We start from the raw sequence: 25796 nt of genomic DNA, 5'->3' as shown, positions 1-25796 counted from the left end.
CCACATAAAAATGAAATAACTCTCCCAACAAGTAATGCCTGAACTTCGTGGCGCTAAAAACCATTCCGAGGGCTTCTCTCTCAGTAGTCGTATAGCCTTGTTCATCCTGACTGAATCTGCGACTAGCAAAATAGACCGAATAGTCTGTTCTGCCATCTGGCTGAGCTAATATTGCCCCCATTGCCAATCCTGAAGCATCTACATGTACGTGAAAAATAATATCCCAATTCGACTGCCTAAGGACTGGTTTACTGGTAATGGCTTTTTTCAAATTCTGGAAACTCTCCTCACACTCAGCAGTCCAATTGAACTTACTGGTCTTCTTTGTAAGCTCATATAGTGGTACTGCTTGAGAAGCAAACTTGTGTACAAATCTTCTATAGAAATTCACATAACCCAAGAAAGAACTCAAATCTTAAGCAGTTATGGGTGCTTTAGCTTGCTGGACACACTGTATTTTGTCATTGGTCATCTCTATTTCATTGCGGGAAACCACATGTCCCAGTAGTTGTCCCTTCCATACTAGAAAAACAGATTTGAATGGATTCAAACAAATCCTCTTCTCCTGACAGCGTTTAAAAACCATCTCTAGGAATAGAAGGTGATGTTCCTCATCTGAATAGACAGTGAAGTCATCCATGAAAATGGCGAGGAATCGATGAAGAAATTCATTAAACATCTCCATCATACACCGCTGAAAAGTAGTTGGTGCATTGCACAGGCCAAACGACATCACCACATACATGAAAGCTCCCCACTCAGTGATGAAATTGGTCTTGGCTCTATCTTCAGGAGCGATCTATAACTGGTTATAGCCGCTATAACCATCCATGAAGCTATACATCTCATATCCTGCGATCTCATCAAGCAACATATCAGTAAAAGGTAAGGGAAATGGATCCTTAATAGTCTGGGCATTTAGTTTCCTATAGTCAACACAAACTCTCAATTTTCCATTCTTTTTGGGAACGACAACTATGGGAAATAGCCAATCACTGCTTGCCACTTCCGTAATGAACCCAGCCTTGAGAAGATTATCAATCTCCTCCTTGACCTTCTTTGCATAGTTGGGGTTCATCCGGTATCTTTGCAATCTTACTGGCCTAGCATCCAGTTTCAGTGGTATTCGGTGCTGACAGACTTCAGGATCTACTCCCTTCAGATCTATATGTTCCCAGGCAAACACATCTTTATAGTTCTGGAACATTTTTCGTGCCTTTTCCTTCATTGTCGGGTTGAGGTGCTTGTTAACCTTGATCATTCTGGGATTTTCCTGTGATCCCAGGTTCCACTCTTCTACTTCCTGATCGTCTGGAAGCAACCAGTTTGGTCCGCCTCCTTTTCGTTTGGTCGATTCTTCAGTGTAGTCCCAGGATGGTCCATTCATTTCTGAATCATTATTCTGATCCAGTGGGTACTCTTCAAAACATACTAGTTCCTCTACTATACCAGTATCAAATGGTTCCTCCATCCTTCCAGTTAGCTGAACTGTTCTTTCCCCTGCATTGACTTCGGTAAACTGATCAGGGAATTGTCTCTTCTGCTTGTCAGCCTACTCTTTGTTCAGCAAGATTGCATTCAAGTCGATTTCTGCCAAAGGGAATATGTTCATAGCCGCTAGCATTCACTCGATTTTCTTGGCTCTGTACTTCTGATACAACTCCTTCGGCCTCAGTTCCTTTTTCCAGCTCTTGGTATTGTTGGTCTGGATTTGGATTCTGCCACTAGCCCCTTCTATGGTCAAAGTTTGGTTTGCATAGTCATGAACAGCATGTGCTGTTCTTAACCATGGGCACCCTAGTAGCATTCCATATGCTCCCTGCACATCTAGGACTAGGAAACTGGTTTTGAATTTCTCCCTCCCAACTCCTATCTGCATGTTTTCAATCATACCCGTCGCCTGTACGACTCTATGATCTACCATTCTTACTTTGAATGGTGCTGGTTTCATATTAGTGATACCCATTCTTTGCTGAAGATGGGCTCCCATTATGTTGACTCCTGCCCCTCCATCCAGGATAACACTTGAGAGAGGTTTCCACTGCTTCCTGACCTTGTAGTCTACCTAAATAAGTGGACTTCATCATCCCGGTCAGCCGTCAGGTCCACTGTTCTGGCCTCTGCCTTAGTCTTCCTGCGCTGTCTGATAAAGTTGGCCACCTCAGGCAAGGTCTTTCTTATATCCTCCAGCTCTAAAATCAGCTTCTGGATTCTATCACAAATTTTCACATGAATTTCTTCTTGCTCTTGGTCAGACTGATTGTCAGAGCTTGAAGAACTGGTATCTTCACACTGCCATTCTTCTTTTGCAGTGCTTCTACTCTTTCCATCCACTCCCATTTCATCAGCTAGTCCATGTACCACAGCCAGCATGGTCTCTGTCATGGCCGGTACTGACTGATCTTTATCAGTCGCTTGGGCTGGTATCCTCTGAATGACTCTAGCTTCGGAACTCTCCGACTACTCTGGCAGCTTCTTAGCTAAATCCTCAGTGATTTTAGATGCTAGTTCCTGCTGCTCTTGCCACTCATCTACCACCTTTTCTTTACCTTTGGCCTTCCAAACTTCCCTTTGTTGAGCCCACTTGCTGCTGTTAGGATTGATTGGTACTTCTGAAATGTCTGGGATTTCTTCAATGACTACTCCCGTGCTCCTGGTAACCACCCTGACTGGGACTGGCATCTGGACAGGTGCATCTGGACATTGGGCTGCAAAATGACCATACTTCCCACAAGTATAGCAATTCATGCTCCTGTTCTGGAAGTTGCCTCTTCCTCTTCCTCTACCCATTCCTGGTTGGTATCTGCCACGTCCTTGACCAGTACCACTGGTACCTGGTCTCTCCTCTTGAGCTACTTTGACTGGTCCTACCTTCACTGGTTCAGTGTAGGCAACCACTGACAGATCCTTCCCTTTCTTAAAATGGTGAATTCTGATGCCACAATTATTCCATAGGTGACGAAAGGCCTTGCAGTAGGTACATTGTGGACATTCAGTGGAGATATGGTCCTTGGATTTGCATCTTGAACACCAAGTCTCCATCTTTCGGACTGGCTGTCTTGTGTGGCTAATTTCTGCAATTTGCCTAGGCATCTCTTCAATTTTCTTGGTCCATGATCCCTTCTTTGATTTCTCCTTTGCTCGTTCATTGGAGCTGCTCTCGGAGCTACTGGACATTTCACTGGAATCAGAAGTTTCAGTAGCAAAGCTACTGCTACTGGTCCTTCGCTTCTTGTGGCTCTTTTCCTTCTTAGCCTGCTGTTCCAGCTTTAATGCCCTTTGGACCAGATCATTGAATTTTTTTGTAGGGGCTGGTACTTCTTATTCCCTAAGCTTCTTGCTTTTGAACCCATTCAGGAACCATGCCCTCAATCTCTTCTCCGATGGTGGTTCTTGCAACTGCCTGGTTAGCTCTTTTATCTTTTCCACATAGCTGCGGACTGACAAATTCCTCTGTTTGATCTTATCTAATTCACAGAGAATATCTTCGTCCCCTCTATTGTCGGAATATTCTAACTTGAAGGCCTTAAGCAATTTGTTATATGATCTTAGCTGGCATGCAGGGTGATGGTAATACCATTTCCTCGCTACCTCCTTCAAGGTTTGTGGAAAATATTCCCCCCAATCATCTTCATCAATGTTTTTAAGTTCAGCATACTGCTCGAAAGCTTGTATGTGAACATCTGGATCATCCTTTTTTCCCCCTTTGAATATTGGAAAGGAAATCTTCAGAGAAGCTGTGTAATCATTTCGATTACTACTGATCCCGCCACTTCTCTTCTTGGCTTCAGAATGACGCTTGGGAGCCTTCTTGCAATTGTCAATGTCAGCATCCCAATCAATCTCTGTCTCTGTCTCAGTATCAGTGTCTTCTCTGTTTTGTCTGCTAGAAGTACGGTGACTTCCCTTACTGCCCTTGGTATGCTCATCTCTCTGGCGAGACTGAGAACTCTTGGAACTCTTTGCCTTCCGTGCTTCCCGTTCTGCCCGTCGGCGTCGAGAATGACTGGAGTGCTGTGAGTCCTGCGCCTCATCAGCCTGACTATGCTCCTCCTGAGCCTCAGTGTCAGTCATCTTCTCTTGCTTTGGGTCAGACTCTCTTCCTGACTCCTCAAGAATGGGGTCCACACGAATGCTAGATTTCCGGCCACGATTGAATTTTGGTACCATTGCTGAAAACTTCAAACTGAGAGAAGAGTCTTTCAGTCAACGAGCCTCAGCTCGAGCCACCGTGATCGCCAAAATGGAATTGGAGCTGATCTCTTGAGACAGCTAATTCCAGTGTTGAAAGATTTCAACTACTAGTGTGGGAAGATTTCAGACAGCAGACTGGACAGGAATCAGAGACTAGACTGAAATGTGGATACTGAAATAAGAATCAGACTTATGTACTGGAAATAAGGTTCAAATTCACATTCAGATTCAGAAGACTGGACGAGAAGTAAGTATAACTGAAATATATGCCATGATTGGGATTACAGATCAAGATTACAGCGAATATGATTACAGAGAGAAAGTACAGCCGACAATATGATTACAGAGAGAAAGTACAGTCAACAATACTGCCAATGATTCTCAAGTACAATTATAGCCAGAGCGCTAACCCAAATGATAACAATTGCCAACCAGATTACAATGTAATGGGCCCTATTTATACACTTCGGGTTTATTGTAGTAATTACTATAGTAAATACTAAGTAATTCGCTGCCCATCTTCTAAGAAGACGTTCCCACATAGTGACTATCCAGTCGTCTACAGTTACCATATACATGCGGTAGTGATGTGTGTGAACACATTAGGACCATCGGGGCATTTTTTCCCTCTTTAGGAGGTTTTTTCCCCCGTGCATTGTAGATACACCCATCACTCTAGGGCTATCGATCTTTCCATTGCACACTAAGTAATACACTCTCTATTGTGTGTCTTGAGCTTCCTTCATCTTCTCCAGGCTGTGTGCGTTTTTCTGCAACCCTAATTCCAACAATTGGTATCAGAGCAGGTTGCGTCCTCCCGGGCTTAGGTCGCCAGCTGCTCCAGTACACGTCTGCTCACTTTCTCCGATTTCAATGAGCTTTGGTGAGCGTTCGCAGGTCGACAAATATTTCGGGCTAGCTCATAGAGCTTAGTCTCCTCAGATTTTTGATTCGGGCTCATTTCGGCCTTCGTTTCCACTACAGGAAGTACTGCACAGGCTATTTCATCATTTTTGCAAAGTTTATGTCAATACCGTTTTCTGCATAACAGGTGCCTTATAGTCTTCTACGGTTTGTGCTATATAGCATAGGTTGTTCCCGCTCCATTTCTCCTATTTTCGGGTAGTTTTCACATCAGGTGCAGCATTTACCATGGCTGACAACAACAACACACATGTGTTCAAGATGTTTGCTGTTTAGGAAAGGTTGGATGGGGACAATTACCCTATGTGGGCTTACATGATGCAACATGTTCTTGTGTCAAAGGGCGTCTGGAATATTGTGCAGGGCATTGATGTACGTCCTGGTTCTGATGATGTAGGCGATGTTGAGGATGTTGCAGGTCTTGCTGCAAGGATTGCTGCTGCTAGAGTTGTTTTGCCTACGGCAGAACAAGCTCGTTGGGATGTTAAGGATACGCAGGCTCATGCATTGATTGCGTTGTCTATGAAGCGCACCATTGTTCCTCACATCCGTTCAGCAAAATCTACAACATAGGCTTGGGATATATTGGCTGGTCTTTATGCAAGTCGCAATGAGGCTAAAATTGCTTTTCTGCGTAAAGAGCTAGAGTCGAAGATTATGCATGAGGAAGATGATATGGACACTTTCCTTGCTAGTGTCAAGGATATCAATGAGCAACTCATTTCTGCAGGTGAAGTCATTTCAGACAGTTCCCTAGTGCAGACTGTTCTTGATGCCTTACCAGATTCTTACCAGACTTTTGCTAGTACTTGGAGACTTATGACCCAAGGAAATCCAGAAGTTGTCAAGTTTGATGCATTATGAACATTGTTGTTGCAAGAGTCACTTTCCAGAAAAAACAGGACTAGACAACGTGTAGTTGAACAGGCGTTCATTGCTTCTCAAAGAAAGGGTGGTAACAGCAATGCAGCCACTTCTTATGATTCTGCTGCGAGTGGCAAAACTTCTGTTCCTAACGCTTCTACCGGTAGCAATTCGTATGGAAATTCTGGTGATAAGGGCAAAAAGAAGATGCATTGCCATTATTGTAAAGCTAATGATCACTTGATCAAGTCGTGTCCTAAGTTGAAAGCCAAAGAAGCTAACAAGAAAGAGGGTGGTTCCACTACAAATGCTGGTTCCACTACAAATGCAGCCATTGTTGAGTCTTCTGTGAAAGAAGACTGTGTTGCTGATGTTGATGTAGAATGGGCTTTTAGCGTAGAGTGCACTTACAATCCTGTTGTCCATGATGCATGCTTGTCAGTTGCTGCAAATTCACATGTGTGGTATTTCGACAGTGGTGCTACAAAGCACATTACCTCACATTGTGAATTGTTTACCTCTCTCGAGTCTGTCTCTCATGGGAATTCAGTCACTTGTGCCAACAATGCCTCTTATCCAATTTAGGGAGTTGGAAAGATTGTGCTTTCTGCTGCAAATGGCAGTTCCTTCACACTTGTTGATGCACTTTATGTACCTGGGATCAAGAAGAATCTCTTGGGATCAAGAGATTGTGCTTTCTGCTGCAAATGGCAGTTCCTTCACACTTGTTGATGCACTTTATGTACCTGGGATCAAGAAGAATCTCTTGTCTGTATCCGCACTTGCTAGACTTTGACTTGTAGTCAAATTTGTGGATGACAGATGTACAGTTCATGATCTCAGTTTTGGTGATGAAATTGTTGCATCTGGCCTTTTGTGCCGTGGGCTGTATAATCTCACTTTGTATGACAAGTGTGGCCAAAATTTTGCAAATGTTGTTGTAGATCCAAGGGCTATTTCAAATGCAAAACTTTGGCATGCACGTTTTGGTCATCTGAATTTTGCTAGTTTGTTGCGTTTGCAAAAATCTGATATGGTTGCTTCTTTGCCGCCTCTTGAAGCACCTGTCAAACATGTTTGTGAAGCCTGTATTTTGGGTAAGATGCAGCGTTCTAAGTTTCCAAAGGATGGTTCAGTTCGGGCCACATGCAGGTTGCAGCTTGTGCATAGTGATGTTTGTGGGCCCATGCAAACTCCGTCCTTGGGCAATTACCTGTACTTCGTGACTTTCATTGATGATTACTCCAGGCATGCATGGGTATTTCCACTTGAAGCGAAGTCCGAAGTTTTTATGTGCTTCAAACAATTTCTGGCTATGGCTGAAAATGTCTCGAAATGTACTATGGGCACCCTCCGTTCTGATCGAGGGGGGGAGTATATGTCTCATGCATTTAATGCATTTTTGGCTAGTCGTGGGATAAAACACCAATGTACAGTGCCTTATACACCTCAACAAAATGGTGTTGCTAAGAGGAAAAACAGGTCGCTGATAGAAATGGCATGATGTATGGTCAAAAGTCAAGCTTTGCCGCATTCTTTTTGGCTTGAGGCCATCGTGTGTGCCACTTATGTACTTAACAGGTGTCCTACGAAAGCTTTGCAGTCTATTACTCCATATGAAGCATGGCATGATAGAAAGCCTTCTATTGAGCACATGCGTGTTTTTGGCTGTTTGGCATATGCTTTGGTGCCACAAGTGCAGCGCAGAAAATTGGATGATAAGGCTGTCAAATGTATTTTCATTGATTATAGTGCTGAAAGCAAAGGTTACAGGTTATATCATCCGTAAACAACGCGTATTCTTGTTTCACGCGATGTAGTGTTTGTGGAAGATTCTGTTCAGCCCTTGTTGTCATGTACTAGAGACAAAATGTAAGCTCACAGGACATTTATGACACTTTGTTGCCTCTTTTCAGTGTTGGAAATACGAATGTAAGTTGCAATGCGGCAAATGTACAGCCTATGGGGGTTTCTCAAAATGTTACAGATCAACCTATTACTCATGCAGATGTACATGATGTACTTGATGAGGAAAGGGCTGAAAATGAGCAGGCTAGAGGTATGCCAAAATGGCTGGTGCACACTTTGCGTGACAATAAATTGGATGCACCTTTGTCTAGTCGTACTCGTTCAGGCTCTCGCCATGCATCTTATGCATCAGATTGTTATGCTTTGGCTGTGTCTAGTTTACATGATGTTAAGGAGCCTCTGTCTTTTGATGAAGCACAGAATTCAGAAAATTGGATGGCTGCCATGCAATCAGAATATGATGCACTTATAGAGAATGACACATGGACTTTATGTGATTTGCCTCCTGGCAAAAAGGCCATTGGTACGAAGTGGATTTACAAGTTGAAACGCAAGCCGGATGGTGAGATCGATTGCCACAAGGCTCGACTTGTTGCAAAGGGTTATGCACAACAAAAAAACATAGATTATGAAGAGACTTTTGCTCCCACTTATCGTATGACTACTGTGCATTTTCTATGTGCATTGGCAACTCATTTTGGTTGGGATGTACATCAATCAGACATTGTTACTGCTTTCTTGAATGGTGACATATTTGAGGAAGTTTATGTAACGCAGCCTCGCGGTTGTCATAAAAGGACAAGAGGACAAAATGTGCATATGTAAGAAGGCTTTGTATGGGTTGAAGCAATCTCCTCGTGCTTGGTATGAGAAAGCTGACACTCATTTGGTCAAACGAGGCTTTTGTAACAGTCCAACAGAAAGCACATTGTATGTAAAGCGTGAGGGTGATGTACTTCTCATTGTGGTTCTTTATGTCGATGATGAGCCAAATGATGCTCTAATAAGTTTGAACCAACAATGTATCAATGGCCAGTCTTGTCTATAGAGGAGGTAGCAAAGAGTACCAAAACGCCCTCAAGCATCTCTTACCCACCATTTATGCTCCCTTTTTTTTTCCGTCACACGAGAAGGCCCACAGGGTGAGGTGCTTATCGCTTCCAAATATTAGCTATGTTACATGGTCGGGTAAGGGCCGCGTAACGTCGAGCAAGAGCCACGCGTAGGCATTACCATGGCCACCTAATTGATGCACCACGTACTGGGACTATCGAGAGCAACCATTTATGCTCTCTTATCACAAGCCTCGTTTTTTAGAGCAGCCATACTAAAAGTGCTTAAACTAATATGTAATATGTATGTTTCTGTAAACTAGGAGGTGGTATTTAGTCATAAAACATATTTTCATATAATTCACAAGGAAAAGAAAAGTAGAGGGGGTTCTTTCTAAAAAGGAACTGCCACATGTGAACATTTAAACATTTTAAACACTCGTACGGCCAGCCGCCTTCGGCGGCCTCTCTCTCTCCCCCTCTCTCCCTCTTTATCGTGTGCAATGGGGCTTTTTTTAGCTTTGGACTTTAGCCTTCAGGTTGCAGATTGCGACACGGTAAAGGGCTCCCCCTTCCGCCATATTATGTTAGTAGATTCGACAAAAGAACATTCAGAATGTATGTTTGCTGCTACTTTTCACCCCCTCTAACCGCCTTCCTGGCCCTGCTGCTTTGCGTCAGTTCACCCCTCCCACCCTCGTCCAACCTGCCTCCCATGCACAGGCTGCCTCCAGCCGTAACATCCCCCTCCCCTCTGCACACCTGCACAATGCATCCTCACCAAGGCAGCACCGCTTGGTCTGCCTGACCAACACCCTGCACACCCCACATTCTCCTGCCTGTTGGGGCAGCGTTCTGATCCGAAGCAACCAGCACAATAAGTCAGCACGCAGCTGTTCACCAACCTCTTCCTAGCTCACCGCCACCTACCACCCAACAGCAACCACTAATCCATCGCTTACAATTCTCCTCTTAACTTTTTATATAGAATATTCTACACATTGGCCTCTTCAAGGGTTTTTCCAAAAGACGTGCACGTACCATACCCCATACTCATACTGCATATTACTAGAATTGATTAAGAATTTTTTATAATTTCTGTTCATCAGTTTTTTTGAATTTGAAAGGAAAAATATTTCTGTAAATGTATAACATAATAAGCATTTAGATCCAGAAAAAACCCTCAATTTTATTCATCTAATAACCCTTGGGGCAAAACCCTGAAATTCATGTTTCTAGTTTGCAAAGATTTGGCGACACTTAGTGTCACAAGACACTTCAATGTTTAACTACAGAACTAGTGTTCAAAGGCGGCCTCTCATCCAAAGTAAATAGCTAACCAAGAAATACAAAGAAGCAATCTCGCATTTCACACGGTTAGTCTGATGCTTACCTCATATTGCACCACATCTTGGCATCAGTCTCTTCCGAACCATTTTGGTAGCCCAAATCAAGAACTCTCATAAATCATAATAATAAGAAGTCACTATTTCATCGCAGTTAAGGCTCATATCTTTTGCTCGAGTATTACTTTGCAAAGCCAACATACTACCACTTATGCTATTATGCCAGCTAAAATAGGAAATCATGACTAACACATCAAGAGTGATGTTGTGCACAAGGCCAAAGCTTCGACACAATACTACCTCAGAAAGTACAACTGAACTTAAGAGTCACCTTAAACCCTGAGCTACGCTCCAAACCTCCAAAGGACAGGGGGCTATACACCTATATAGAATTGCAGCAAAACAGTGTCATGCCCACATCTGAAGCACCTGGCCAGCATCTGCCTGACACCAATGATCTTTCTTTGAGAGGTGTTAGTCAGGTTGTTACTACCTCCTCACCAGCACCTCATGTAGAGGCTAGCAAGCCAAAATCCTGCATTTTGCAACAGTGCACTCTTCCAGTTTTCTGGGCAACCATCACAATCCGTCACAATAGCTTTACCTGCCGTACTGTCACAGCTGCTATGTGGTGGTCAAGCTGCATACATATGTACAACTGTTGAGGTGGAGGATAGACAGCAAAGGAGCACATCAATTATATCTTCACACGGTACAAACACAAGGACTTTCACTTAGTCGCAACAACAGAACTGTCAAATCCCACAAAGCCTACATCCAAATCATGAATCTAACTCAATGACATAGTTTAACCTCAGCACAGCATCCAGCTTACTACCACCACCAGCATTAAAAATCGAGCAGTGTGCATTCCTTCATGCCACCAATAGAATCAACACCCTGTACTTACAAATCCGATAAACACCCTGGCTGCCTTGCCCCGCCCATGAATTTTACTTCATTACATGACTACCATGCAAAACCTTAAAATAAATGACCCCAAAAATAGTCGTCCTAAAAATATACAGCCGCCCCATCCAACTGGAAGTACATAAAAAACGATTTCACAGGACAGTTGTTTTTTTGTCTATTTTTATCACCGAGAGCGGGAGAGAGGCGGGGGGCGCAGGGCAGGGCGGGGCGGGGCGGGGCGGGGATATTGCTAGTTGTAAAGTGAAAAATCCTCGAACTTATCATAGCAGGCTGACAGGATTATGCAAGTGAAATTAAACCACAACTGAAGACTGGACAATGCAAAACGCAGTTGTAATAGCACCTACTAGTTAATTTCTTTGTTAAAGACACTACATCTGTTCAAGTCTGTATGACCCGATCAAGTTTTCATCAAAAAACCTTATTGCATGAACATGTCTACCGGGTCGCATTATCTAGCATCCCTCTACTAATGATCAAAGAAAATCTGCTAAAACAACCTAACAATTATCCAGAACTACTTTCACACCATCCATAGACAGATTATTCATCGAGAGAGACAACTCCCAACTGGGCTGTCAATAAACCTTAAAATTCCCTATCACCTTCCTCCCAAAAGGACCATCTTTGCCTGCCATCCGCTACCATACTTTGTGGGAACCACCTCCAGCCTTATATTGATTACACAGAGCTGGACGCAATTCTTGAACCTTCTCCCCTCATCACAGTAGCAAAACACAGGGATGCGGAGTACCATCCAAAACAGCATTCAACGCCGCATGCTCCTTTGCATTCGATCTGCCCATGCTTAATCCTCGCATTCACTTTGAATTCAGTACACAGCCTCTGAACAAAGAACCTTCAGGAACCTTCACACGTTTCATGTAAAAGTTCCCAACCAATAAATGTCCCAGATAAGACAAGCTCGAGTTGGTAGCCTTAAAATCTGACATTGGATCACTCAGCCCAGCAAGCCATTCGCATTACCTGGCCGTAAGGATAACTTTTCTCGTCTCCTCCGTAGCACATTTTACATCGTACAGAGACAAGCCCATAAATCACATCCTGCAAGTCATCAACAGTACAGTATTAGAAGGAAAGAGCTATCTATCATAATATATTCTTAATTACAAACAGAAGGCACCTGCACAAATCCAGATTCAGAATCCGCTTGAGATCCTTCGTGGCAGTCGCCACAGCCTCAGAATTGATGTTCAAGTACCGCTGTCTCTTCAGACTGGTATACAAAGGGGAGATGGAAGATGATGGTGTTGAAAAATGATCACAAATAGTTTCCTCCATCTGTTCTTCGTGAGCATTCTCCATCGTCTCAACCTTCAAATGCTTCTTTGAGAAGCGGGGAAGAGGAAGCGCACTAGGAGGCGGGGAGTTTATATATGAGGGACCTGCCCACCGTTCCCATTGTGCCAGCTCTTCACAACCAGCTTCCAGAACAGGTGCTTTTGAACCATGCAGATTGTCACTATCAAAATGTTCTCTTACTTTAAAAGGGGCAGTGACACTGCTTACATCCACTTTGAGTGCTTTAGCAACCCTTTTCAATTCTGCCAAGCTTTTTGAAGAAGGGGTCGAAACATTCTTGCACGGATCCACATCAGATAATTCAGACTCTGAAGCCTCTTCAGGAGCATAGTGATTCTCTGACTCGCTGTCATTAACCATTGCATATGATTTCTCTGATTTCTGAGACATGGCTTCCATTTCCTCATTCAAGGATCCAAAACACTGCTGTGTGCCATTTTGAAAGAACTTCACAAACAGTTCCACCGCAGCCTCATCTGTCTTGGGCCTTTGTAAAATAGTGACAACTGGAGCTTCAGTTTTCATCTCAACCATCTCACGAGGGCCTTCTCCAGAGCTGCTCCTCTCCAAAATCCTCCTGATCCTTGCATTAGTCTCCTTCCTGAGGTTGCTTGACTGACCCCGAGATACAGCTCCATCCTGAGGTTGCTTGGATGTGAATTTCAATTTTTCATGATTGCTGCCGGCCTTATTGTTCGATATATTGTTACTTGTGATGGCTATTTTCTTGCGTACTCCATGTCTCTGGTTGTGAATTTTCTTTGGAACATTGCCCTGCACGTGGTCATTACTATTTCCTGGCCCATTACCCTGCACCACTTTGAAAGGCAGTCGCCCCTTCAAAAGACCTTCTGCAAGAGGCGGCGTCACGACAGATGGAGTAGGCAAAATCGCAGAGGCAGACCTAGGAAGCTTAGGCATCATCCTTGGCGAAAATGACTCTTGAAACATTGTTGGGAGAGGATTAGGGAGTGTAGATGAGGATGATACCTTTGATGGAGACCTCTTTGACAAAACCCTGGTCTGACCATGAATCAGAGGGGGAATGGGTAAGAGTCCATCACCTGGGGGCGATCCACCACTGTGAGAATGCCTTGCACAATCTTGTGCTGCATGTGAAGGTATCATTACAGCTTGAAAACGCTTTCTTCCAATTTCCGATCTTGCACTTGAAAGGTAAGAGTTGCGACGATCGAGTGGGGATGAAAGACAGTCTTGAGGAGAAAGAACGACGGTTCCCATTTAGAGAAGAAGGCCCGGTTACAAGAGGAGGGTAAGCGTAAAAACCTGCTTCCCTTCTGTTGTAAAGAGCCTGCAAAGAAGCAAGAACATGGCTATGCCAATCGGAGCAAGAATGATAGGAAAACAAGAGGCTATGTGCAAAAGTAGGCGGTTAGCGAAGAACCAAAAACAAAAAAACAAAAGCTTACCAGAAGGACGTTTTTGCAAGACGGCGAATACGTACCACGCCAAGATTGATGCCTTGCACAGAGAGAAGGGACCTCGAATCCAAGCGAAGACTTGCAGAAGAGGGAGGAGAGGAAGGCTTGCTCGTCAAAAAACTCAGAGCAACGTCGGGAGAAGAAATGCCAAACTCGTAACAGCGTGCAGACAATGAAAGGAAGCGTCAATGGTACAGGTGATGCGTAAACGTAAAGGATCCCTAGATCGCGTAAAGAAACCCTAATATCACAGGGCGTTAGTGAAACCCTAGCGATGGCGATATCAAGCTCTGCAGAGAGAGAGAGAGAGAGAGAGAGAGAGAGAGATGTCATAGGCTAGCATCTAACCCTCACATATAAAACTGCTCTAGAAACCGCCCATAGACAATCACCCAGTCAGAGCCTCTCGCTAACCGCCTCTGGTCGACCTGGCCACTCACCGGGATTTGCCTGTAAACTTATTAGTATTACAATGGCGATCATGTAATATTTTAATATCTGATTTTCTGCGAAGGCCCGACGAACCCATAAAACGCCACATGGAAATTGAGCTCAGCTAACTAAGTCCCCTCGATGGACGGTAGCCAAAAAATCACCATGCTTATCACAAAGAGTGGACATAGGTATAACTTCACTTTTTTGCAAAGGTTTCCAACAAATGGGTGCAGCCCAAGTGGTATTCCATCTTGCAAGGATCTCGTTGACGGGTTGAATGCCATTGTACGTCATCATGCTGTTGTTTTTGTGGATGTCCGTCATTGAGCACGGATGAGCGAGGAGCGGACGCTTTCCTAGGCCTATCACCTTTTCCCACCTCATCCCCCAACACATCCTGGCAAATTGTGTGTGACAAGGGCCTAAATAGTTGGCCCTCCATTGCAACAACCTCGCATAGTCAGAACATCTCAATTGAGGACGTCCGTCTCTAAAGAGCGGCAACACCCACCCCCTCTCTCTCCCTTGCCTCTGTCTTGTTCTGTTCACAAAGAGCGGCATCAGTTCACTAAATAACATGCATATCAGAGAACAGTGGCTACATGATTGACCACTAGATCTTCCCGCGCGCGTACAACTCCTCAACCCACTAATTGAGCTGAAAAGCGAGCGGCTTGAGAGAGAGAGAGAGAGAAGGGGGGGGGGGGGGAGGGGGGGGGGGCTCGCCCAAGGTGGCAGTGAGTCCAGAAGGTTTTCCTCTCTATTGCTTCAATCGTTGCCCCCCAGTTGCATTGCACGTCCCTTCCCTTTGCTCTTCTGTTGGCTCGTGTGAACCCGACCTTTAGATGTCGATATTGTTGGAATTGTCCAAAAAGTGCAGTGCATAGTTTAAGGATGCAAGATCTATCTCAATGCAGAGCCTTTTTTGACATGTGAGTGTGTCTCTCTCGTGTCGGACCGTCTTCCAAAAAGTGGAGCAAACTCACCGCCTCTTTAGGTGGTAGCATAGACCAACCCCCCCTCCCCACGCGCCTCCTTTCATCACGTTCAAGCTCAAACGTTGGTGTTCGATAAGGGAGGAAAGGAGAAGAATTCCCTTGGGACTCTATTCCTGCAAGCTTTTTGTCATAAAATCTAATATCTAACCAACCCAAATGATTTTCTCATATTAAATTGATCAGTTAATGTGGGAGAATAAACGGGAACAAGGATAAAGATATAGACATGTGCTTATAGGTCTATCTCGACACGGGGCCAATAGTAAAGGGGCCCAAATGAGAGATGGTCTATCAAAGAGCCAGGCTAACCAATGGAGCATAAGACCTTAGGGTTAGCTTCATTGAAGACCTCCAATAGTTAGTGTAAAAGTCCTTTGACCTTAGGTAAGCTAGGGTTGAGCTTGAGGTGGGAACCCGGCGGAAGCTTGAGGTGCTTGAGATGGGAACCCGGCCCAAGCTTAAGGTGCTTGAAGTGCTTGATGACTGAGGTGCTTGAGATGCTTGAGGTGCTTGAGATGCCTGACATGGTTGAGATGTTAGGGCTGTACTTGAGGTGAGAACCAAGCCCAAGCTTAAAGTGCTTAAGGGCCAAGTTTGTAGTGGGAATTGGGCCTAAGCTTGAGAGGCTTGTGGTGTCAAAAGTCAAAGATCCAATTCCTACAAGGAGGGGGCGAGCCCTACATGAGGGGGATGAGAGAGAACACACACACACACACTCACACAAGGCATGCCTAGTACAAAGAAAGCAAAGGGGACACTTGTCAACTTCCTCCTCATGTTGCCCTCATGGTGTGCCTGAAGCCTTTTGGTTGGTCACCCAAGGGGTCCAATGATAATTTAGGAGATTTAATTAATTATCTTTTCATTTATCAAGTCCTCTCTCTCAAAAGCGAAAGGGGGACACTTGTCCCAAGGCTACCCTTGTTGCTTGTAATGCCTCCTGCTTGTGATTGGCTAGGCCTGGAGGGGTCCAGTGAGCTTCAAGCATGAGCTATAAGGGGGGGTCGACCAAAGCAAGCTAGGGGGTATACTCTCCCACGCACATTCTCATTATGCATTGTGCATTGTGCAAAGTGCAAGAGCTCTCTCTCCTTCCCCAAGCAACTAGAGGTTGAGAGCCTACACCAACACTCTTGGCTATGGAGTGCAAATCCAACCAAGAGCCATGCTTCAATGCTTGAGCTTGCCATCTTCTCCATCTTCATTTCTATGCTATTATGTATCCTAGCAAGAAGAGTGATGATAAGTGAGGAGCTAATTCTTTTTCCTATGAAATGTTTCTTCTTCCTCTTCCCTACCCTCATTCCTTTGCTAGCTCTCTCCACCTTCGAAGGTGTTTGAGGTCTTGGGATTGAGGCTTGGGATAGTTAAAGCTTTCTTCAAAGTTTATGTTATGCTTGTGATGCATGAAGCTTTCCATCTTCATTGCATCACCTAGGTCACAAGGAACACAAAGATTGTATTGTAACAAGTCTCTCTTAATAGAAGAAATCATAATACAAATGTCTATTGGAGGGGGGACCGGCTCCACATAAACCCGGTCCTCAACTGTTGTCATGTTCTTTAAATTCTCTCTCTTGCAAAAGTATTGTTCATGCCAAGTTAACCAATTGCTATGTTTATGTTGTTATCTTCAAGTATGTTCACCCTCAATGCTCACAAAGTAATTTCTTAAAAGTACTCTCATTAAATTCAGCTACTCTCAAGCTAATAGGCCAATTCCATTACATTGGTATCAGAGCATTTGTCACTCTACTTTGGGAGAATGAAATGGACTAAAGAGCAGACATGCTTGCGAGAGCTATGTCTCCCAAGAACCAAATGGATCAGTCATCCATCTTGGAAAGATGTCGTAGGGTAAAAAGGGATCCTCTACTCGCTAAGTAAGATTGACTAATGATCAAGGCTTTATCTCTTCTACCTCATAGTCGAGGACGACTATGATTTCAAGAGAGAGGTAATGTCAAAAAATCTAATATCTAACCAACCCAAATGATTTTCTCGTATTAAACTGATCATTTATGTGGGAGAATAAACGGGAACAAGGGTAAAGATATAGACATGTGCTTATAGATCTATCTCAAGACGGGGCCAATATTAAAGGGGCCCAAATGAGAGATGGTCTATCAAAGAGCAAGGCTAACCAATGGAGCATAAGACCTTAGGGTTAGCTTCATTGAAGACCTCCAATAGTTAGTGGAAAAGTCCTTTGACCTTAAGTAAGCTAGGGCTGAGCTTGAGGTGGGAACCCGGCCCGAGCTTGAGATAGGAATCCGGCCCAAGCTTAAGGTGCTTGATGACTGAGGTGCTTGAGATGCTTGAGGTGCTTGATGATTGAGATTCTTGAGGTGCTTGACATGCTTGAGATGCTAGGGTTGTACTTGAGGTGAGAACCCAGCCCAAGCTTAAAGTCCTTAAGGGCCAAGCTTGTAGTGGGAACTCGGCCTAAGCTTGAGGGGCTTGAGGTGTCAAAAGTCAAAGTTACAATCCCTACAAGGAGGGGGCGAGTCCTACATGAGGAAGGATGAGAGAGAACACACATATGCTCACACAAGGCATGCCTAGTACAAAGAAAGCAAAGGAGACACTTGTCAAGTTCCTCCTCATGTTGCCCTCATGGTGTGCCTGAAGCCTCTTGGTTGGCCACCCAAGGGGTCCAATGATAATTTAAAAGATTTAATTAATTATCTTTGCATTTATCAAGTCCTCTCTCTCAAAGGGGAAAGGGGGACACTTGTCCCAAGGCTACCCTTGTTGCTTGTAATGCCTTCTGCCTGGTGATTGGCTAGGCCTGGAGGGGTCCAATGAGCTTCAAGCATGAGCTACAAGGGGGGGTCGACCAAAGTAAGCTAGGGGGTTTCTTAGGGGGTATTACTCTCCCACACACACTCACACACACTCTCATTATGTATTGTGCATAGTGCAAAGTACAAGAGCTCCCTCTCCTTCTCCAAGCAAGTAGAGGTTGAGAGCCTACACCAACACTCTTGGCTATGGAATGCAAATCCAACCATGAGCCATGCTTCAATGCTCAAGCTTGTCATCTTCTCCATCTTCATTACTATGCTATTATGTATGCTAGCAAGAAGAGTGATGATAAGTGAGGAACTAATTCTTTCTCCTATGAAATGTTTCTTCTTCCTGTTCCCTACCCTCATTCCTTGCTAGCTCTCTCCACCTTCGAAGGTGTTTGAGGTCTTGGGACTGAGGCTTGCGATATTTAAAGCTTTCTTCAAAGTTTATGTTATGCTTGTGATGCATGAAGCTTTCCATTTTCATTGCATCACCTAGGTCACAAGGAACACAAAGATTGTATTGTAACAAGTCTCTCTTAATGGGAGAAATCATCATACGAATGCCTATTGGAGGAGGGACCGGCTCCACATAAACCCGGTCCTCAATTGTTGTCATGTTCTCTAGATTCGCTCTTGCAAAATTATTTTTCATGCCAAGTTAACTAATTGCTATGTTTATGATGTTATCTTCAACTATGTTCACCCGCTATGCTCACAAAGTAATTTCTTAAAAGTACTCTCATTAATTTCCGCTACTCTCAAGTTAATAGGCCAATTCCATTACATTAGTATCAGAGCATTTGTCACTCTACTTTGGGAGAATGAAATGGACTAAAGAGCAGACATGCTTGCGAGAGCTATGTCTCCCAAGCACCAAATGGATTAGTCATCCATCTTGGAAAGATGTCGTACGGTAAAAAGGGATCCTCTACCCGCTAAGTAAGATTGACTAATGATCAAGGCTTTATCTCTTCTACCTCATAGTCGAGGACGACTATGATTTCAAGAGAGAGGTAATGTCATAAAATCTAATATCTAACCAACCCAGATGACTTTCTCATATTAAACTGATCATTTAATGTCGGAGAATAAACAAGAACAAGGGTAAAGATATAGACATGTTCTTATAGATCTATCTCAACACGGGGCCAATGGTAAAGGGGCCCAAATGAGATATGGTCTATCAAAGAGCAAGGCTAACCAATGCTTAGGGTTAGCTTCAAAAGACCTCCAATAGTTAGTGTAAAAGTCCTTTGACCTTAGGTAAGCTAGGGTTGAGCTTGAGGTGGGAACCCGGCCCAAGCTTGAGTTGCTTGAGGTGGGAACCCGGCCCAAGCTTAAGGTGCTTGAGGTGCTTGATAACTGAGGTGCTTGATGATTAAGATGTTTGAGGTGCTTGACATGCTTGAGATGCTTGACATGCTTGAGATGCTAGGGTTGTACTTGAGGTGAGAACCCAGCCCAAGCTTAAAGTGCTTAAGGGCCAAGCTTGTAGTGGGAACTCGGCCTGAGCTTGAGGGGCTTGAGGTGTCAAAAGTCAAAGATACAATCCCTACAAGGAGGGGGCGGTGTCAAAAGTCAAAGATACAATCCCTACAAGGAGGGGGCGAGCCCTACATGAGGGGGGATGAGAGAGAAAAAACACACACTCACACAAGGCATGCCTAGTACAAAGAAAGCAAAGGGGACACTTGTCAACTTCCTCCTCAAGTTGCCCTCATGGTGTGCGTGAAGCCTATTGGTTGGCCACCCAAGGGGTCCAATGATAATTTAGGAGATTTAATTAATTGTCTTTGCATTTATCAAGTCCTCTCTCTCAAAGGGGAAAGGGTAACACTTGTCCCAAGGCTACCCTTATTGCTTGTCATGCCTCCTGCTTGTTATTGGCTAGGCCTGGAGGGGTCCAATGAGCTTCAAGCATGAGCTACAAGGGGGGGTCGACCAAAGCAATCTAGGGGGTTGGTTAGGGGGTATACTCTCCCACACACACTCACACTCTCATTATGCATTGTGCATAGTGCAAAGTACATGTGCGCGTATGTCGCACATGTCAATGCAAGGAACTTGCCGATACACTGTGTGCGAGCCACAAATGGCTCCAAGCACACAACAAGCCTAAACTAGTAAGCTCAAAGATGGCGATGGTGTGTCACTCACCGCTCTACGCTTGCTTTCGTGGAGGATTCCTCGCCGCGAAGAAGAGGGAGACGCCGCTACGCCGCGCTCAACCGCCTTGCCACCGTCTTACCACCACAATGCTCGATTGCACACACTCTATGTCTCTCTCTCTCTCTCTCACGCATACACACACACACACACACACAAGGAGATGAAGAAGAAGAAGATGGAGATGGAGCAAGAGCACTCTTCAATTGCACAAATGAGAGAATGAGTGAATTTTAGGTTTAGTTGACTTTTATATGAGCTCGGCCCATTCACACTTGGAGATGAAAAAGAAGAAGATGGAGATGGAGCAAGAGCACTCTTCAATTGCACAAATGAGAGAATGAGTGAATTTTAGGTTTAGTTGACTTTTATATGAGCTCGCCGCATTCACACTTGGGCGCCCATGCTTAGCCAACTAATCCCTTGAATGTTCCAGTTAGAGTGCACCTCTCATCGGCGATCACTCTTACCCTTTTCCTATTGGACCGACAAGCTCGGTACCTGACTCTACCAAGGAAATAATACAACATCTGTCGTAGGTGATAGGGTGTCTGTGAGTCGTGAGGATTAACATGCCCCCCTTCCTGCTGTAGATTCTATCCTCGAAAGCTATTGAGTTGAAGCTCGTTCGTCGAGGTGGAAGAGCATTTGAGATGAATGTCCTTAGCCTTCTTCACTGCAAAATCAAACGATATTGGCACAGTAATTCCTGTCTCATATACAATTAAAAAGCATATGCAATTGTAGGCAGACAATTTGATTGGTAACAGAATTTTAAACCATTTGTCAGCAATAAACATTAAATTACAATATAATCAAATGCATAAACAATTGTAAAGATAAAAAATTAAACAAGTATGGGGTCGCTAATTTAACGGTCAAAAGGTAGTAAAGATCGACTATTAATACTATGGGTAAGCTTCTCAATTTTCTCTTGTCAATTAAGTTGTTTAATCGCGAGAGCCACGTATTTCATGTTCGAGGGCTGACTAGAGGATATACTTAGAAGACCTTGTAGTTAAGCTTCGATAAAAGGAATTTCTCATGAAATCATCGCCTGACTGATTACCTTTTCTTTGACCTCCCAAAGTCTTTTCACGGTGATTCAATTTTGATGTGTGTGCTTATTTTGTATGCCTTGGGTTTTTTGCTTTTCAAGGAAAAGCGCCCACACTGGGAACCTCTAGGGCTCTAGTACCATAGGCGATACATGTGAGTGAAGTACCAAATCAAGCTGAGATTTTTCTTCCAGCTTAAGATTTTACATTGTGGCACTTTGATTTTTTGCTTGTTCATTTTTAGCATTTTAATTTTGTAACTTTGGGGGGTCATATAACACTATTACCCTCCCCAAGCTCATCACACTAGTAAACTCCCTTTATAATACTTAAGCTAAAGGTCAATACGGACTAAGCCCACTAGAAAGCCCTAATATATTTCACACAATGCTGCCTAAATCGGATTAAGACCCTAAGTAACCATTGATTATTAGGAAGGCATTCCCCCTGGTATTAAGAGAAGATCTCCAACGCCTAGCTTGGTCAAACTAGCTTAGTCAGACTGCTTGATTTTTAAACGTAGACACGTGATTATGACAAAAAATTACATTGAATTTAATGTTTGATACTAAGCAAATGCATTGAATATTATGCTACCAATCACAATTAAAGCAAACCAACATGGATGCAAAAAGATAAGGGGTAATGCTAATGGACAAGAAACACCTGTTCGTGTTGATGGTCGCGCTTGATATGAAGTGTGAACGAGAGAAAGATTCCATGAAGGTCCAAAGCCTAACAACAGCAACACGTTCCTGTAAACACTAGGAAACACAAAGAATATCTCTAGGAGGCACATCAGTGGGAAAAAGGAAATTTGCTAATCACTAAACTCTAAAACAGAAACACTCCTATTGTACTAATCCTTCCTACCCTCCATCACTCGAGTGATGAGGATCAAAAGTGTTTTATGACATAGGTTTTTGTTCAGTGTACCGGATGTGAATGTGTAGGTCTGGGTCAATGTTTTGACTTTTATTGTGCATACTCGTTTGCTTATTGCTCTTGCTCTTTTTTTTTTGGTGAGTATAAGGCTATATATATACATTCCCTAAGATTGGTGATTGAGAGGTCAGGGAAACAAGGGTAAAAGGGAAATAATTCAATAGGCTGACGTGAATGAAGACTTCCCCCCTTCCTTGGGTAGATCATACCGTTTGAAATGTGCTTGCCACCCTTTGAAACCAATTGTTCCAGTTGGTAATAGGTGAGGATTTTTGCCAGTAGTTTTCTATTACCTTAGGTGCCTCGTCGAGTTGCAAGGGTGGTAAGGTACTCTCCCAGGATCGAATTTGAAGCGGTTCATAATGTAATTCTTGAACATTGGGAGATGTGGATTCTTTTGTAGCTTCATGGAGGTCCACTATTGTAGGTGGAGGCTTTGGAGAAGCTTTTACCTCTATGGATGCATTACATGAGGAGCTAGAAGCTTCATGGGACTCCCCCCTTCCTGAGCTAGGTGGAATAAATTGTTCTTTCTTTGGTACCCAAACTAGCTATGGAACAGGTGTGTAGCATTCTGTGATTTTTTTCTTTTCGCGATTGTCAGTTTGTTTTGGAGCTACAGGATTGGGCGCACATGGCTCAGGTGACAGGTAAGAACACAATCTACGTTTTGGCACCCAGATTTGATCATTCCCTTGATAGTAGCCTCGGGCTTCCAATAGTCGTTTAGGAATCCATCGCATTTTCTTACTTTTCTTGGAGCGAGTGGTACGTTTCTTACAAGGCTTCTATTTTTTAGCACTAGCTATGGTCGCTAAAGAAGCTTTAGGGACCCACTTGTATGTTTTCATTGTTATATTAGGATGAGTCTTGTTAGAAGCTATATGCATTGCTTGTAGCATATTTGAGGGTACGAGTGGTGGCATTTCATCCCCCTCAGGTTTTACCCAGGTTGTCCCCCTGTTTCCCTAAGTGTCTATGGTTGCTGGTAGGTGGGCCCAATCCACATTGTCAGACTCAATCATCCCAGGTAGTACATCCATATAAGGAGAATCTTCGCCAACATCAGTGTCCACTTTACACGTGTAACAATATTGCAATGGGGCCGAGTGAACTGTGGTGTCAGATCTATGATCAATTATAAACCAGTTTCCTAGGAGATATGCTCGACCAGTAACAAGATCCACTCGAATAACAGAATCTTGGAACTGCAAGTAGACATGGTTTTTAGACCAGTCATGCACCATTTTTGCTTCCCTCATGAAAGGACGTCCTAAGATCATCTCCGATGCCAGAGTGTGCTTGGACAAATCCATAACAATGAAGGTAACTCTTATTTTATGTCCAAAGACCTTGATCTTGAGATCTTCTGGCATCCCAATAGGTTTAATAATAGACCCATTGTCCATCTTCACTACTATGGTTGTGGTCGCAAGGTGAGGTCTTCCCATAGTTTTCCAGCAATTTTTAGTCACAATGCTAATCCCAGCGCCACCATCAAGGATTCCCTTCACAGTTAATCCCTTAGTAGTGATTGGTATGGTCGCATTGGATTCATCACCCTCAAAGTATTGTCCCAACTTGTTAACAGGTATTTCTATAACAAGGTTCTCATCTAGGTTGGGTTGTGGATCTAAGTGTTCCTCCTCTATTGGCATCTCCTCAGCTCCTTCCATCTGTGCAAATTGTGGTAGCCCAAACTTTAGTTCTCCATTGAGGAAGGTTCAAAGAGCTAAGACTAGCTCAGGGTCTTTATATAGTTTGGACATGATGGTGGTTCTAACTTCTGAAGACATGAAATCCATCAATTCGGCAATGTTTAACGGCACCTTTTGGACTTCAATCCCTTGACGTGGGGAAGATGGGATCTCCATTTCTTCGATAGGATCAAGTAGTCCCTCTGTAAACATTCTTTCCATCAAGAAGTGAGTACGCCCACTTTCCCATGATGTTAAGTCACTTTCTTCTTGGATGACACTAGGTATGGCTAAGGGTCTATGGACTTGGTGAGGTTGTTGTTGCGTAGGGAACACGGTGTCTGTAATCTGGATCTGCCTAGGTGCTGATTCTAAATCCCTTTGGATATCTTCTAACAAACTCCTTAATTGCTTGACTCACTCGATCTTCTCTGTAGGGTTTGGATAAGTTCCTATCTTCTTCTTGGATCTTGGCCATTGTGGCTCACGAAGATCTTCCTTGTTGGTTTCTATCTTAGTGGTCGTTTTGGTCTCCATGGTTTCACTTGAATCCGAATCCTCTTCAGCGTCGTTCATATATACGGGGTCATCACCAGTCCCTATGTTAGTCTTTGAACTGGGGTCTGACTTCGCTGCTTTTTGTGATCTCTTTCTTCATGTTTTCTTCTTTTTCTGAGATTGCGCAATTGATGCCGTGTCTCTTTCTTCAAGAATATAATTTTGTTTTTGGAGCATCGATCGTGTGAGTACGTTTACTAGTACCACAGGTGTACTTTGTGATGGCTCCTCGGTAACTTCAATCAAGTTTAATGACGTGATCTTCGGTGCATTTGGATTATTTGGACATTGGGCAATCAAATGATCTATGCCACATCAATTACACATGAGTATCGGCATTGTAGACGTGCTCGCTTGATTGGTTTGCATTAGTGTGGCGTTCTTTTGTAGTCTAATAGGACACTTGGCTACACGATGTGGACCTCCACACTCATAGCATTGAAGAGGTGGTCTCTTAGCAATGTAATTGATATTTTGGCCTCTTGCCGAAGGAGCAGCTACTTGATATACAGGTTTGATTTGTCCCTAATAGTCCTCCATGTAGTATTGTGGACTTTCTTCAAGCATATCCATTCCATAGGAAATATTAGGATCTATATCTTCCTCATAGCCTTCCAAACAAGCAATAGATGACTCACAACCCACTTGATTCACAGAAGTGATTTTCGGATGTGGTGGTTGTGGTCCTAGCACTGGAGGTGGTAAGGGTGTTGTTTGAACAACATTTTGGGCCCTAGGGACCATGTGTGTGACGTTTGTTCAAGAGCTGGGGCCGGCATCAATGCAGGCACTCGAGGTGTGTGTGTCCATGCTAAGGTTGGTCTATTGGCCATGGCGCGCTTAAATACTATGCAATCCTTAGCTTGATGACCACCATACCCTACACAGGCATTGCAATTCCCATTGAATTTTACTCTAAAAGTAGGGCATTCACTGGTACTATGCGGTCCATAGCATACTGAGCACCATTGTTGCTCCCTTCTTGGATACATATGATTGTTTTGCGGAGCACGATTGTCTCTAAGACTCTCTTGAATAGCCTTGGTGAGATCTGCGAAAGTCATCTCAGATATCTTTGGCTCCTTAGCAATAGGCTTTAGGGTCATTGGCTGATGCCCTGATGCTTGCGAGCTAATAGATTTAGGCTCAACAGACGCTCTTTCTCCTTGAATCATTAAATTATCCTCCAATTGGATCGCATTGGTGGTGACTGCTTCCCAAGTGGTGATACCTCTAATGACTAGGCCATTGTAGATA

General features: G+C 43.8%; 2 protein-coding genes across 4 annotated transcripts; both read right to left on the bottom strand.

The window, feature by feature from the left end:
* Positions 1-9463: 9463 nt before the first annotated feature.
* LOC147449516 (uncharacterized) lies at positions 9464-11928 on the bottom strand. The gene is made up of 4 exons (XM_086521582.1): positions 11877-11928; positions 9890-9981; positions 9625-9698; positions 9464-9549 (listed from the first exon to the last, which is right to left on the bottom strand). The coding sequence occupies exons 1-4, from the start codon at positions 11926-11928 to the stop codon at positions 9474-9476; spliced, it is 294 nt and encodes a 97-aa protein (XP_086377708.1). The 3' UTR covers positions 9464-9473.
* On the bottom strand, positions 11454-14319 carry LOC147449515 (uncharacterized). 3 transcript variants are annotated; one of them, XM_086521955.1, is made up of 3 exons: positions 13911-14319; positions 12267-13818; positions 11454-12187 (listed from the first exon to the last, which is right to left on the bottom strand). In XM_086521955.1, exons 2-3 carry the CDS (start codon positions 13685-13687, stop codon positions 12181-12183), a joined length of 1428 nt encoding a protein of 475 aa, XP_086378081.1. In that variant the 5' UTR covers positions 13688-13818; positions 13911-14319; the 3' UTR covers positions 11454-12180. The 3 variants fall into 3 exon arrangements, with proteins under 3 accessions (XP_086378081.1, XP_086378082.1, XP_086378080.1); XM_086521956.1 differs by having other exon boundaries at positions 12267-13757; XM_086521954.1 differs by having other exon boundaries at positions 12267-13757; positions 13876-14318.
* Positions 14320-25796: the final 11477 nt, after the last annotated feature.

The sequence above is a fragment of the Adiantum capillus-veneris genome, chromosome 10 (assembly GCF_014529385.1).
Source record: "Adiantum capillus-veneris isolate H3 chromosome 10, ASM1452938v2, whole genome shotgun sequence".
Lineage (NCBI taxonomy): Eukaryota > Viridiplantae > Streptophyta > Polypodiopsida > Polypodiales > Pteridaceae > Adiantum > Adiantum capillus-veneris.
This window is presented reverse-complemented; position numbering and strand designations above follow the sequence as displayed.